Consider the following 16,673-nt stretch of genomic DNA (forward strand, 5'->3'; position numbering starts at 1 on the left):
TGGTGGTGGTGAGCACACCTTGGTGGTGAGCACACCTTGGATCACTTTTGCAAAGGCGTCGACGACAACTCAATTACTGTAACGAGGCGTCACCTTTACGGCGAATTACGAAGTCCAGCCCGTGGTGTAATGTGGATGTCAAGGCACCTGCAATCTCATGTGCAGCCGTAGCCATAACAAAAAAAACACTGTTATGATAATTTTTTAACAATTGATAAAATATAGTACGGATAAACATTTTTTTAGAGCAATTGTCCAGGCCTTTTATTGTATTTGAACGCAGTTATATTCTCAGTTTGGGAAGATGTAGCAATTTTTTTTTTCTAGTAAACTAACAGCTACCTTTTTTTGGTGGACCAGATGTGTCCTTTTGAAAGTCACTTTTGAAAGTTGAGTGCATCCCGACGAGTTGTTCCGCACCTCCAATTAGCACGGTTGGTTACGTACGGTGTGAAAGAAGTTTAACGTACATAAACACACACGTTCCTGCAATACTACAGCAATAAAGCGAATGCAGTGCGTTGAACATCAAAGCTTTTATTTGCTATACCAATATACAAATACGGGCTAGCTGCACTTGCTAATATTTTGCCATTTTTTTTCAATGCACTTATTGTAAATCAATACCAGATGTGGCGTCTTTAATCATCTCCATATAAAAGGTTGTTTTCCTGTACCAGGGCTGCGATCGGCATGTCGTGCACTGCACGGACGAACGTGCGCACACCTACGGAACAAAGCGACAACAGCACAATGCGTGCACATCGGTTACGCAGCGACACGCACGAAAAAAAAAACCTCCGGTGCAAGCGTTGCACATTTTACGTTGCAAACACTATCAATAAATTACGTGTTTGCTGGCAGTTGTTAATGAAAAAGAAATGCCACGGTGGACTGTTGTGGCAATTCAATCAAACGGCTGTCATGCCACATGAATTTGTAAATTTCACCAGGCAAAGCAACGCGACAAAAATCGTTCGTCTATTTAGTTTACGTATACTTTATATGCATCGCTAAGAGCATCTCCGCTCGTACACCTAAAGCCATTGCGGAAGCGATTTATCAGGCGTTGCGCATAAAAGGCAGGCGAGATATGACGCGCGTGCGTCTCTTAGTCATGGAACCGCCTCATCAGGTCGCACGTCTTCTTTTCGATGGTCTCGAACACCTTGCGGACGCGCCTCTCACTCGCCGTCCTCACGAAGCTGTGGGGGTGCAGCACGGCCATGCCGTCTTGCACCTCGCCCATGACGAGCAGGGCGCCGTCGGACGCCGTCATGTTGGGGCACGGGCAGCTCCAGTCCACGTTGGCCAGGGTCACCTCCATGTGCTTGGTGTTGAAGAGCTTCAGGCCCATTTTGTCGTCCTTGAGCACCTCGTCCACGGTGAATCGGGCGTAGCCCGAGTCCGGCTCCTCGACCAGCTCGGTCATTCTGCCGACGATGGCGAAGTCGCTCTTGCAGAAGCTGGGCACGATCTTCTGCCTCGGCTTGCAGCTCTTGCACAGCGCCGCCTTGGTCGGGAAGGGGCAGTTGTCTTCGCAGGCCTCCCGGCTCTCAAAGTTGTTTTCGTTTCCCTCGCAGCCGCCGTAGACGAGCAACTGGCACTGCTTGATGAGGGGGTTGTAGGCCCAGTGGCGCTCCCAGTCCCGGCACGGGCCCTGCACGGGCGGCAAGTGGCAGATGTTGACGGTCTGGTTCTGGCACCACCGTTTGCAGCCTTCGTAGGTGTCGAAACGGTTCCTGTTGCTGTCGCAGCCGCCGTACACGAAGGTGTCGCACGCGTTCAGGCCGCTGTCGTAGTACCACTTGGTGCGGGCCGACCCGCAGTGCGTCACGTCGGGCGGCTCGTGGCACTCGCTCGCCGGGAACTCCGCGATGGCTCCGTCGGGGGGCGGCTGCCTGGGCCGGTCGTGCGTCACGACCGACAAGGGGAAGTTGGCGCGCAGGAGGCCCGCCGCGTTGCTCGCCGTGCACGTGTAGATGCCGGCGTCGTGCTCCTCGGCGCTGTAAATGACCAGCTGCCCGATGTTGGTCACCACCACGTTCCCGTACATCTGGTCGGGGCGCATGATGAGGTTGTCGCGCCCGTCGCTCCGCTTCTCCCAGGTGACGTCGGGCTGTGGCCGCCCGCCGACGTCGCACCGGAAGCTGACGGTGCCGCCCAGGGCGACCTCCTGCGGGTAGGGGTTCGACAGCAGGGCCGGCGGCACGGCGTCGCCGGGCGGCGTGAGCGGCGGGTGCCGAACGGTGGGCGGCGCGGCGGTCTCGGACGGCGGCTCGCTGGGACGCGGCGGCGGCGCCACGTGGTACTTGCAGGTGACCACCCCCAGGGCGACGCCCTTGACGCACGCCTCGGCGTCCATGTAGCAGCGGTTGTAGTAGATGAGGCCGTCGGAGGCACAGGTGAAGTCGGGCTCCTTCTCGCAGCGGTCGCGGCAGCGGCAGGCCGGTTTGCCGTCCCACAGCTCGCACTCGGCGCCCTGCTGCTGGCACGCGAAGCCGGCGCAGCTCGCCGCGGCCTTGGCCCCGGCGGCGGCGTCGCGGCCGCCCGGCGAGCCGGCCGGGCGCTTCTTGCTTTCGGCGAAGCGGGCGGCCACGCAGCTCTTGGAGCCGCACACATTGAGGCAGCACTTCTCGAAGGCGGTGCAGTCCTCCAAACGGAAGCAACATGTGACAGGGATGAAACGCACGAGGGACATTGGAAACGATGGTGTATGCTGCGGTGGTGTTTGGAACAGTCGTTCTTGGCCTTTTACTAGCGGTCTTGCACCCCTTTGGTTCTCAGTCGCTAAAACATTCATACTGTTAATAAATACAGAGATTTGGTGAAACGAAGTAGTTGTGCTTACTTGCTCCATGCTTAATTTGTGTTTCGGTGATTTACCTTCTAAAATAATCTGGCCATGTCTCGCACCCCCAGAGGGTGCGTGCACCCCAGGTGAAGCACCATTGATTTATATGGTGAAAGATGTAGGTTATTGTGCGGCTGGGTTGCACATCCGTATGACATGGTAAAAGCATCCCAATTTAACTTTATTCAAACACTCGTGTAAGTAAATTTTCCAATTATGGTACAAAAAAATATACGAATCACATAGATTATTTTTTGACCTGTTAGCTCGGGGAAAGAAAAAAAACCCTTTAATGTAGATGCACACAAGTCATTATTCGTTTAAATAAATGGCAATGCAAACATTTTGCTGCGTGGTGTCAAGCACACCTTCAACGTAATTGCCGGGAAGCACGGTGAGACGTCTGCAAATACCTGGTCACCGCCACACTCCTTTTCGCAGGTGCTCTGGGCGTCCACCCACAGGTTAGGGTTGAGGTCGTTGGGGCACACCCCGACGTGGTAGCGTGGCTTATCGGTCGGCAGGGTGGCCCCGAAACCTTGACGTGGCACGAAAGCCAGGGCCAAGAGCAGAAGGGAGGTCCTGCTCGCTCCTCCGGCTTGCGTCGCCATCGCGGTGCCAGACACCACGCAGACAATTCACCAGAGGGCCCCCCGCCCACCCGCCCTGCGTAACACAGTGGCTGCTGCTGCTGCTGCTGCTCCCTCGCCCACCAGCTTTGTGAAAGTGAGCAGCTTGCCACTCCGCGCCCACGACTTTATATCCTTGGGGGGGAGAAAATGCCTCTTTGCCACCCCCCTGCTATCTTGACCTCTGCTCCACTGGTGTCTTGAACGTAGATTCTGAGCGCGTGCGCGCCTCCAGATTTTGTTTCTCAGATATCTGTCTCAACGGGGCCGAAGGAGAGGTTAATTCCTCGGCAGTCGCTTCCAAGTGGCCGACAATGGAGGATTAGGCATCGCTCAGACAATGCTGTGGGTAGAGCTCCGACGAGGAGCAAATCCACAGCGTCACCCCCTGTCAGTGCTGGATCATTTTTCGAGAAGTTATTTAAAGTAGCAAAAACTATTAAATTCAGAGTGCAAGCACTGAATTCTAAATTGACGGGCCGGTGGATTGGGCAATTAGGAGTTGTTGCATTGGCCACGCTGTTGGTCAGTCGAATGTTTTTTGCTGTTGTTTAAACAGTGATGGTTGTATTTAAAGTTGGGATTTTGATGCTTGTCTCATCACATTGCCAATGCTTTACTGACAACTGATTGGCAAAAGACGACGTATAATGTGAATTATGAAGTAAACTGCTGTGATATAGTTGTGAGCATAATAGCATTTAAAGACGTAATTTTAGTGCAATAGCATTTCAAGAAGGCATATGCACAATATGATACTCGGTAAATTACATTGGGATTTGTCTTTTGAAAACCCGAGCCAGCATTTACAACATTCAAACTTTTACAGTCTGAACATTACTACGGTGCAGATGCTACCTTAACTTAAGGGCAGTCAAGTTTCTTTAATCTCGCTGGTCTGACTCTCTTTTCCCCCTCTGATAACTAGACCGCGAAGGAAAGAGAGTGCTAATGCTCCCGATTATCCATTCGTCAAATGCATTGAAGCATCTCGCACAGGGTCAAATGCGGTGATACTTAGTGGCAGTTGCCCGCCGATGCTGTGCTCCTCAATTGCTGCAATTGGAAATGCTCTCTGGGGCTCGCGGGCGCAAAACCCAAAAATCACTTTACTGGGGCAATTCCTTTTGTGCTGTGAGAGAATTCCGTCTGAGGAGCATCCCGGCCCGGATCCAGAAGATGCTATCGCCCACGAAGTCCTGTCAGACCGGAGTGATTTACATGTCTGCTCGCAGCTGGGAACCAGACACATTCGTCAGAGACAAATAGTTACATGGCGAGTTAAAGGAGAATCCATCATGTCCGGTGAAGAACGGGAGGAGGCGGAGGGGGGGCGCGGGGGTCGTGACCTTTTAAGTCCTGAAGAATTTGGCATTCGCTTTGTACCGGCAGTGTCGCACGTGTTTGTTATTGGCTCTGATATTATTGCTACAAATACAACACGGCTGGGAGCTGGGGAGAGATTTTCCGAATGCCAATTCCCCGTTTATAACGCAGGGCATCAAAGCAGGAGGGGGGGACGGGGGGGGGCAGAAAAACAAAAAACGGCATTCCAGACTTGTTTCTTTGCCAGTTGTTTTATAGCACCCTTAATTGTCGCAGTTGTTTACAGTGTCTCTACCTACCGAGACGGGGAGCACGCACGTAGTCAATTATTTACCAACATTTCAGGAAGAGGCTTCCGAAGGATTTCAGGCACTCCCCCCCCCCCACCACGTGTCCACGCACTGATGGGCTAGTGCCTGGGCCACCTTGCACACAGACTGAAAACAGTGCCCGTAGCAGTCAAACCAGTTTGAACATCAGATAATATACAGGGTGTTCAAAAAGCTATCATGATCAATCATTTAAATAAAACATAGAGATGGCAGTTTAACACGTTGGCTTTCGCGACCAATATCATCGTACTCAGATTGTAAATGTTGTGGTTTGGCTCTACAACACACCGGTTAGTGATTTACTCGTCATGAATTGGCACGTTCTGTTTACGTGACAACCCTTACTAGTTGGCTGTTTCGGGTGGTGGCGGGTTTGAACGACACATTTATATATTTACGCGATCTAACCCAAAAAAATATTATGGATATAGAATGTTACTTACGTGAATATCGTGTTTGGGAAAATAAAAGCAACTACTTGAGAGATATTAAACAATATGGAACAACAACAAAAATGTTCAAACAATCGCAGTCGAGATAGTGGTGAACAGCTGCTTAACCCGGTGAGAACAAAAGAGACCGGGGTGATGAAGTGACCTGGGGCATGAGTCTGCCGCTATGGGCGATGTTTGCTGCCGCTGCTGCTGCTGCTGTGTACAATTCCAACCGAGTAATGTGTGGATAGTTTGGGCTAAACGTGACACTCTGTGTGTGGTGCTAGTTCCCCGGTGGACACGTGCACGGTGAGGTTGATGGAGCTCGTACCCGAACAAGCTCTCGCGCGGTCTTTGCCTTGTTTCATTCACCTGGCGAAATTCCGCCATATAATTGCAATGCTTTAATAACGGATGACTTGGTGAAAAGCCAACTGAGATGTGTTATTGGTTAGTCCCAGTCTGGTGATAATTAAAGTGGGGGTCAGCGCTAAACTCTGAGGTTCTGTATAATGCAGATTGTACGACTCTAATAAGCTTTGTTATGAAATACTTGTTAAAACTAGACGAGAGCGTTAAGGTTTGCGAAGATAAACACGCAGGTTGGTTTTGTGTGATGCGGAGCAAAATAGGGCAATGTTAATGTCGAGTTCGTGTCAGCTTTATTGGGTTTATTGATCATTTTTAAGTCACCAGATAGATGCCCAATGCTGTGCATTTTTTTGTTCTATATCTAGTTTTGTTTTGAATGCGACATGGGAAACTGTAGTCATGTGGCAAATGTTTTTATTTGCCGCAATTCATATGGTCTGCGATCGTCATTTGGACGAGGACAACCGACGCGTAACGGTTTATCTTTTGCCATTGTTGACGTCGCTGGTTGTTTCACGAGGGCAGCAGCAGAGAGCAGTAGAGAGCAGAGGGCGTCTGTGGGCCGCTCATGCCCCCCGTGCGCACGACTGCGATGATGTGGCGGCTGTGGTGAAATGAAGCCCACACCGACCCTCCTTGCCAATGGCTCGGCTGCAGAGCGTTGACCCGGCACGCGCATTGTGTTTTATTCCGAATGTGCAATTTGGACGTAGCTGGACGTAATAAACACAGCATGGTGAGTTTTTCTCAACTTTTAAATGCACAATAACTGCTGAATGTTTTAGGAGTGTTGGAGGTGTCTTATAATTATCAGTGATATCATGGTTATTTTCAAGCAACTCACAAGATACCAGTCTATTATAAAAGAAAATAACTATGAAATATTTTTTTTTATTTTATCAGGTAAGGCCCACTGAGCTGTATAGCTCTTTATCAGAAGCGACCTGGCCATCACAAACGATAGTTCAGCAAAGTGGCCTCTTATCACGTGGACATGTATAGCAGCCAAATAAATTTTGATTTAAAGCTTTCGTGACTGCAGGGATTCATATTCTTGGTTCTTTCGGTAAAGTCACGTAGAAGGGAAACAATAACATAATACAAATATAAAACAATAAAATTCTCACGACGTTTCGACTGCAACACAAGCAATCATCATCAGGCGTGAAAACCACAGCAAGAAACGTCGTGAGAATTTTATTGTTTTATATTTTTATTATGTTATTGTTTCCCTTCTACGTGACTTTACCGAAAGAACCAAGAATAAGCAGCCAAATACTCTAATAACAACTACTTATTGTTATTACGCTTGTTTACCCAACGAGTCCTGACAAGACTTCACAATGGGGTGCGATGATTATGCTATGTGTGTAATCCCAATTGAGTACTTTTCTGGTAACTTTTCAACATTGGGAGGTTTGGCCAATACCACGTACAATGTATCTTTGCTTGATTGTTTTCAGATATGGTATGAAACCAGAGAACAGAGAGGATACTCGTGCAGAAGAGGGGGAGAATTTTTACAAACTCCACGTAGAAGGCGTCCAAGTCGGGAATAGGATCCAAGCCCTTCTTGCTGTAACGCACAAACGTTACTACTGAACCACCCGGCTGACCGAGTCTAGCCCCGATAATCATAACTTGTTTACTTGCTGATGCTATATTGTAGTTCCCTTGCACTTTCTGCTGGCGTTACGTTGAATAACTCAGTGGTACAAATTATAACCCTGTTATGAAATTAATATTGTATCTCCATACGTATGTGCATTCCTGCTTAATGCCTGTTTAAATGTTTGATACCGTTGCAGGAGACAGTACATATTACTCTGTAATGATGCGAGAGAACATACGATGTAGGAAATATATAATCATCGTATGCAATGTTAATACTTCCTAATTAAGTGTGGAACCTTCAGGAGATTCCAAACAGAACTGAGCAGTTATTCGAAGTAATATGAACTAATTCTGACCACCAATATTGCTGACGTGCAGATTAAATCTTGATTATCCCTAATCTGATTTTTATACAAATTGCGATAAACCTCATTGGTAAATCTAAATCCTTGTATTACAAATATCTCACTTTTCTGCTGCAGACATGTGAACTAGGAGTGGTAATTAACCTTAATTAATTTTGGGTCAAGAAGAAATGCATTGTCTGGCTTCATCTCCACACATCACAGAGTACCTCCTTATACTCATTATAACACGTCGGCTTTCGCGACCAATATCATCCATAATAGAGGTTTTTTTTGGGTTTTCTTGGCATGTATTTAGGCTTGTTGGTGTTATTGATACAAATTAGTGCTGGTTGTAATGTAATGGGTAATAATGCAACATGCTCCAAGTATCATTTTTAAATGAGCTAATTAAAAAAAACCCTCACTTAACAAAATCCATTCAATTTCCAAATGTCTCGCACAGCAGCTAATTGGAGGGCTTTTCGTTGTTACATTTTCATCAATTTGGCAATTAGGTGCCTTAGTTGAATTAAAACATTCCTGGCATGAGAACGTTTGTACCATTTAGTACCAATTGCCCCTTTCACTCCAGGTTCATGAGAGCCACATTAGTCTGGGATTTGCTGAAAATAATTGTCATGTGGCATCCATTGGAAAGCCAGGTCTGTGGTAATGCTGCTCATGTGCCGCTGCGACCGGTACAAGCGGAGCAGAAGCACACATCCAGAGATTTAAACGCACTCCGTGACCCCTCGTACTTTACGCATAACAATGCTCGTCACTTGAATGCTAAAACACGCGCTTAAATTATTCATTATGATTATTATTCTCCTCACTGTGTACTTTGTATTACATGGAAGCATTTAATATAAAATGTTCGTACTCTGAAAAATGCTAAAGTTAATCAAATTATATGAACGATGAATGATTGCAATTTTACGCAAGGTATATTTAAATGACACGATTATTATTTAGCATTTTACACTGCTGTGGTTCAGACTAGAATTATTAATGTTTATGCAAATCGGGAAAAACCTATCTTTATTGATGTTTCTCTTGACCATAGTAATATAAATGGCCTCTACTGGCATCCAATGTTCAATACTCGTGATCTTTAAACCTATTCATTTACGGAAAATATTATTTTATGAGCCTTAGAGGAATTTAAGGAAACAAAATCGCTTACAGGTTTGTCTTCATGTGTATGTTTACACAGTTTACCGATTGGAAATTACATACACCATAAAGTGTCGTGCGAATAAAAGACTCTATATAGTCAAAACTTTAACTAACAGCGATATTTAATTAAAGAGGGGGGTGGTTAGGGTGGAGGGGGGGATCCTGAAATTAATCGTGAAGTTTTGGATAAAAAGGATTTTCACAAGAGCACGGGCTAAAGGAATTGACAGCAATCCCCCTCAGGATAATGACTTTCTGAAGGCATAAATGGTCCAAGATATTATTGGGGTCCATGCGTTTGACCATTTCCAAATCCAGACGTTTTAAGCGGCCTGGCTAGACGTAATAAAACTAATCCTGTCTGGCCGGAGATTTACAAATATGCAGGGTTTTTGGTACCGGGAGCAGTTGCTTGAGTTAAGCCTATTATCATTTATTGTCACCAAAAACTTTAAAGTGCAATGTCTGCAAGCCGCATTACCCATTTCTTGTGTAAAATCCCTCTCTTGGCTCGCTGTCACTCTCAGCGCCAGCTACGCGCGGTAGTTTGTTAAATGAGTTTCATGCAACAGTCTAAACTGTTGCATGAATGTGTAAACGTGTCCATAAAAAAAAGAACCGAATTTTTTTCTCATGCAATATTGTTTTATAAAATTGCTATTTTCTTTTGATTTGGAAACACGGTTGGTACAACGTGTATATCTGTGTAACACTGCTGTTTTAGTTAACTCATGCAATGAATTACACTTTAAATTAATTACAGATTAGAGAGAGCTTGACATTTCAGCCGATAGGCGTTTAGGAAAACAATTTACTTCGTGAAGCCGGTCCAGAGTTAAAACCCCTTTTATTACTTTTACTTATCGTCATATATGTATATTTTTTCGTGCGTCGTGTGTGTGTGTGTGTACACACTTAGAGGGCACAGGTGGTGCATCGGCCAGGCATCTCAGTCAACCCATGGCACCTGCTGGGTCTGTCCCGTGACCTCCTGACAGCGGCCGTTCGACACTTCACTTGGCCTTGACGTGCACCTAGCCTGGCACAAGCGCCGTGGTGACGTCACCACCACTTAGTGGTCAATGGATGATTGTTGTTGTACACACGTAGCTGTGAAGCCTAAACCACGTGAGATGATTGGCATGCACCATAACGTCACTTATCTGACCAGGACGTATAGGCCTTGACCCAGTTAACCGACCACACCCAGTGTGATGTTTGTGCAAGTGTAACCATTTGCGATGTTCACATATCCGACCTTTTCACACACGGTGGCCGATCCTCAATCTCGCGAGCACTGCCTTCTGGGTGGAGGGGCACAGTGGAAGCACCTCCCCACGTTTAAACTAAAGTTTGCACTTTAGTTTGGGCCAATAACGTGACTGTGCACGATTCAAATGCAATTTCCTTCAGAAATTCACACATCTGATCTCTTCGCATGACCCGCCAATACCTCAGTCCCCGGCGAGTTGTGTATGCGATGTTGTACTGCACTGCAATAATAACCAACATAGCATTTACCACGTAGTTACTCAGTATAAACACTGAACTTTGAGTATTCCTTTATTCAAGTGTTTGAATTGTCAGCATCTAGTCGTTGAACATTTTGAATACTATTTGAATACACGTAACATTCATTTTCAAACATGACATTCATGACCTTATTTCTTGGCGAATACTGTATTGCAAATTAAATTTTCCACTTAAGACATTACAATGTTTTTAAATTTAATTACTAGTAAGAGAACACACGTGGATTTATTTCCGTTCAGACAGAGAAAGAGTAGAGTAGAAATAACATGATGTCCATTGAAAATGTAATTCATAATAGCAGGAGGTCTTTGCTGCTGCTGCTGTTGTATTGATTTGCCGACCCATCCTGAAGCACAAATGAGGAGTCACAATGCAGAACCTGCTTCTTTTGTGCCTTCATCTGCTGCTGATAAGAATCTCGACAGCTCCTGTGAATAGTCCCGAGAAGAAACCTTTTACCCCCCCCCAATCGTTCACACTTCTCCCGCTGGATCCCACAAACTGCCGTCTCGGTGATTTTATTTATTTTAAAATCAGGCCCCTTGTCATTTGTATCTTACAATTAATATACAGGACATGCTTGCAGAGAGATGAACCAATCTGTATTAAAATGAAAAAAAAGTATACAGAAATCCCATGCTAGTCGTCCTTTGGTTAGAATCGACCCTGGCATAGGAATGAGGAATTCCCGCCACTGGCTCAGAGCTGTAAACAGATGAGTCCTACCTCTTCTCTTTTGAACAGGAAATCCCTTTATGGCTTTTTTTACAATGATAATTAAGAGCTGTAGAATAATTACTAAATATATGACAATAAAATAATTCCGTGCATTTACCCAAGCAAGGCCCACCGAGCCACAATACATTTTGCAGGATATTCCTTGCATTCGGATGTTTGACCGGTATCATCCATGAGTGTTTGGCATGCAGGAAGAAATCAGTTGAACCCAGAGACAACTGTTCAGACCGATAAGGGAGGTGGCATTCAGCACTTGCGTCTCCTCGACACCACGTAGCCTCTTGCCGAAGACACCTGGTAAGCCCCGATGGTCACTCATCCAAGTACTAACGAGGCTAAACCCAGCTTAGCTTGGGTGCATTTGGGGTGATTTTGTTGTAAGGAAATATAATACACGGAGCATGCAGGCAAACATCATAAAAAATTCAGGACATGCATTTCCATTAAAGTCTAGACTATAAGGTAGGCATTTGAGCAAAATTAGCAGACCTGTTTCTAAAATGTTAACACAGAAATCAAATGCTTCAATCATGGAATGATGTTTAACACGTAGACTTTCGCGACCAATATAATCCATACAGGTTTTTTTTTGTTTTGATCAAGTAAATATGAATGTGTCATTAAACCCGCCACCACCCGACAGCCAATTAGTAAGATTTGTCACGTAAACAGAACGTGCCAATTCGTTACTAGTACAGCACCACCAGTGTGTTGGAGAGTAAACCCACACACATTTACAATCTGAGTACGACGTTTCGCCAGTAATTACAACTAACATCAGGGAACATCCAGATTTGGCTGTGTCGAGTGGTGGCGGGTTAAACCACCCATTAATATTTACGCGATCTAACCCCAAAAAAATCTGCATTATGGATGGAATGATGTGTTAGTCATTCTTCTCTACAAAAAGGGAAGCAAAACAGATTAAAAAAATATATACAGATCCATATATATATGACATGTTCATAATTTTTCAAGAAGATCGTATGCAGTGGATTAATGGACAATATATTGAGATGCTCACCAATTTCGATGTAGAAACGCGTTTCTACAGCTGACCAGACACACGATCAGACTCTTGAAAAGACAAATATAAAAAACCGCTATGCCGAGACTATGAGAAGGCTTTTGAGTTAGTGAAGACTGATGCATGTATCCAGGGTCTCGCAAAGGCCTTAGTAAAAAAAAAGAACATAAAAATGATCAAATTCTATTGTACAGTAAAACCTTGGATTGCGAGTAACTTGGTCTGCGAGTGTTTTGCAAGACGAGCAAAAAATTAAATAAATATTAACTTGATAAACGAGCGAGGGTCTTGCAATACGTGTAGTGTACGTAGACGCTTTGTCTGCCGAGCGTCACGTGATCACAACTGATATACGACGAGTGATTTGATATACGAGTGCTTTGGATTACAAACACGTTTCCGGAACGAATTATGCTCGCAATCCAAGGTTTTACTGTTTATGGAAAAGCTACACTGATATTGCATGCAGTAAGTGACAAAGTACAATTAATAATGTGCACTTAACAAGGCACCTTTCACAGTATGGCTGAAACGACAAGTGAGGCCAGGAGAACGCCCCTCATTAGAAGCAGTCGCGGTGACAAGGCCACAATCACCAGTAGCCACGATCCACTGCTCAATGAAGGGCTCCCAAAATACAATGCAAATATCAAAGCATTAATTGCTCGGCTTGAGCAGCTGCTACATCTATTATTTCTGTAAAGGGTAAAAGCTTATTATTTTTTCATCATCTTGATACTGGGCAAAAAATATGGGACCCATAGCTCAACCCCGAGCTATTAATGCTTTGATATTTGCATTGTCCTTCGTGCTGTTCGCTTTTTGACGTTCTCTGGTCTAACGCCAGTGGTGAGACAAGCCCATAAAGGAGGCTGTCTGGAGTAGGCGAATCTGTTTCAATGCGTACCTTATAATCAAAGCACGTTTGTTTGCATGCTTTACCACAAGCAGGTTGTGGTGAATGCAGACTTGATGCCTTGTTACAGGTGTCTATTTGGTGTTTGAACACCTTAATCTTCTGTATTTTTGCCAGAAAGGATAAAGCCTGTTCCTTTTTTCATCATCTTGATACTGGGCAGAAAAAAAGTTATTTTGTCAGCCTATCTGAAAATACCTTATCGATTTAAATCCATGCCATTGTTTCTCTAAACCAGCTTTCACAAAACATCTTCCAATGTCACTGTGAATAATTTTGGCGAAAGAGCGCTACGTCGCCTGACTATGCGTACAATGTTAGTGTAGTTCTACCTCGTTTTCATTCTGTTACACTGTACTTCTAAATATTTGTAATTAGGTTGTGGTTTAAAACCTTGGATGACTGCATTAATTTCCACCCAGATGCCTCTTCATAGTCTACAAAATGTAGGCACCGTTGCTCTTTTATATCCATTCGTCTGTTCAAGAATCTGATTGAGAGTGTGCGTGCATGTGGCCAACGGTAGAAAAACCTTTCCCCAATTCCAGCGCAGCCTGCGGATGGTGGGCCTGCGTTTTTCTAATACCGTAAGAGCCCCGTGAACAACGCGCACGGCTTACTACCCACGTCGTGAAGGCGAAGATGTGCACTGTGCAAGGTCGCTGAGCTGCACAAAACGTCTTTACGGTGTAGCTCCGCTTCAAGTGCCAACAGCGCCACCGCGTAACCAACTCGCAACAAACAGAGTTGTAAAAAAAAATGGCGCAAGAGAAGCGTATTCGTCAAGAGGCGCAGTCCTTTGAAAACGCACAGCAGTACATTTTAAAACATTCAAGCTTCGTCGAAGCAGTCGATTTGTTGTCATTGGAGCGCGGCACCAACGAGAGAGGCGTCGCATAGAAGGTTGGGGGAGGCCCCTCGCCCTAAGTCACTCCACCATTGTCTACCTGCTCCCACATACCAGGGCGGATACCTTCGCAGGGTCAAGGTAAAACGTAATACCTCGGGACTGACCCCCCCCTCCTCAACGATGTAAAACCAAGCGATGTGAACTTCACGTGAGGTTAACGTTGTTGTTTTCGGGGGTACGGGACTTGTCCCATCGTAAATCTGCATTTGTAGCCAAGTTTAATTGGGGTTTTCACTGTATTCTGTTCCCAATGATCATCATGAACAATTTGTATATGTGATAAGAGGCTATTGGATCAGTTATCATTTTTTGATAAATAACAGATGCATCATTGCATGATTGAGGTATTTATTTATTTTCTCTGGAGACATTTAGATAAATAGGTCTGTTGCTTTAGTGTTAACTGGTCTCGGTGCTTTGATGATGTCCAATTATACCACACTGGTCACAGAAGTTTTCCCTTTTTTCATACTGTGAAGAGTAGCGTTTCAATCATTCAAGTGCGACATTTGATGGAACGTCTTCCTTTTCATCTGAATTATCTTATAATTCCTGAGAAACGATTATATTTTTTTGCATTAAAGATCTCCAAAAAATCCTAATAATTTCTGTCAACGCGTTATCTCTTGCCACGTGCTATAATGCCACCTTTCTATCCCCTAAGACAGGGGTCCCCAACCCCCGGGCCGTGGAACGGTACCGGTCCGTGGCCTGTTAGGAACCGGGCCACACAGCAGCAGGAGGTGAGAGCGGTGATTCCGCGCGTGGCCCACCTCCATTATTTTATTATTTACCACTTCCGTCCGCGCCTCTTTCCCGCACTGCGCACTTGTCTCAGTCACGTGGTGTTGGTAAGCCCACAAGCTCTAACCCCTAGTAGCAAAAATTAGTAAAAAAAAACAAACGTTGCTGGAGAGCTTCTTTGAAAAGGGGGAAAGACCCATTGATGAACCCCCCCCCCCCCAGGTGCCACTATGCAGAAGTTTGGCGTTCTCCGCCTTTTCCTCCTCCCCTCACCGATTCCACACGGACACGCAATTTACTTCTCCCAGTTATTGTCCCCCAGTTCGACGATCACAACGCGAGGTGGTCCACCACGCATCGCGCGTGCCAATCGTCAAGCGGAGGAGGCAACCCTCCTCCCCTTACCCAGCGATCCTTGACATCACTTAATCTTACAGCTATCTCTGCTTTTTGTGTGTGTTTAGTTTGTTGTCCTTCCCACGCACCTCCGATTAGCACGGTTGGCCACGTACGATGTGAAAGAAGTTAAACGTACACCTAGCCACGATTGCTTGATAAAATCCCAGTTGCGTGCGAATTAATCTCCGTGTGTTTGTTGTTGTTGTTGCTGCACGAGTGGGGGAGAGGTACGCGACCATACCTCGCCGGCGTGGTCAGTGCGGGTTGGTGACGATACCCACTGCACTCTGGGTGCTCACTGCTCCCACTCGGGTGACCCTCAGCCACTTGGGAGTCAGCAAAGCACACGGCCAATACAACTGCATTAGCGATATACAGCATCGAATGTAACATTTAGTTTCAGCTATTTGTTACTCCTTGTAACTGTTATTCGTACGACTTATTATGCTATTAGAAAGATATGTTATGCTTTCATGATGCTACTGTTTCTACTATATCGTAATTATATTGACTGGATTTATAGAGTTGTCACCCCCGCCTTAGGAATGTGGAATTTCCACCACTGGCTCTCAGGGCTGTAAACAGGAGATGAGCATCACCTCAGTGCTCATTTGATCAAATAAATCACTCTGGTTTTTGACATTTATATACAGACGTTAAAACGCAGCGATACCAACCAACTAAGATTTTTCACATTGGATTGTAACTACAGCTGCCAGAGTAGACTAAAAGGATAAAGATCACACAAACATCATAGCCATAGTCATGAAAGGTTGCTATTATTTTTCAAATACTGATTGTCCTGTAACTGTGAAACGTTCTAGAAGGCCATGCTATACAAATACATGAGGGTGAATTAATCAAGATTACAAAACTGTTTTCAATTCTATCACTGAATTTGATGCTCTATATTTAAACACCTGCAGTTATTTTAGATTTCATATGCCCATGTCACCCAGAATGTGCCCGATTTCATCAGATATCCGACGCTTAGCCGGTTTTGAGCCTGGATAGTGCTTGGATGGGCGACCACCATGCGCACCAGATTGTCAAAGGCGGTGGCAGGGTTGTACTAAGTTGTGGCCATCGGAGAGCGGTGCAGCAACATCTATCGTACTGTGATTCTATGCTCCCACATCTATGCTTCTCACCTCGACCAATCCACGACGACCAGCGTGGTGAGCTATGGTGCAACTGCTCGCTCAGTGTCGCGAAGTGCTTCGGCAGCAGTGGCCCGACAAGAAGGGCGGCCATGTACATGTTTAATTTATATTTTACAATTAGGATGAATTATAGTTACTATAACTATTCCTGTAATA

The 16,673-nt window shown here is 45.5% G+C and overlaps 2 protein-coding genes across 3 annotated transcripts in view; both read right to left on the reverse strand.

The window, feature by feature from the left end:
• Positions 1-521: 521 nt before the first annotated feature.
• On the reverse strand, positions 522-10,515 carry LOC116946133 (WAP, Kazal, immunoglobulin, Kunitz and NTR domain-containing protein 1-like). The gene is made up of 2 exons (XM_032961022.2): positions 3,268-10,515; positions 522-2,653 (listed from the first exon to the last, which is right to left on the reverse strand). The coding sequence occupies exons 1-2, from the start codon at positions 3,463-3,465 to the stop codon at positions 1,112-1,114; spliced, it is 1,740 nt and encodes a 579-aa protein (XP_032816913.1). The 5' UTR covers positions 3,466-10,515; the 3' UTR covers positions 522-1,111.
• A 117-nt stretch (positions 10,516-10,632) lies between these two features.
• LOC116946134 (katanin-interacting protein-like) overlaps positions 10,633-16,673 on the reverse strand; it is a 45,401-nt gene continuing 39,360 nt past the window's right edge. For both annotated transcript variants that reach the window (XR_004403441.2, XM_032961023.2), the window contains exon 19: positions 10,633-15,680. Coding sequence is in view for 1 of the 2 variants with exons in the window: in XM_032961023.2 (XP_032816914.2) it covers positions 15,674-15,680 (7 nt within the window). In the remaining variant the exon portion in view is untranslated. The remainder of the gene's footprint in view (positions 15,681-16,673) is intronic.

This window comes from Petromyzon marinus, chromosome 26, assembly GCF_048934315.1.
Source record: "Petromyzon marinus isolate PM22_M1 ecotype Great Lakes invasive population chromosome 26, UKy_Petmar_22M1.pri1.0, whole genome shotgun sequence".
NCBI classification, from domain to species: Eukaryota; Metazoa; Chordata; class Hyperoartia; order Petromyzontiformes; family Petromyzontidae; genus Petromyzon; species Petromyzon marinus.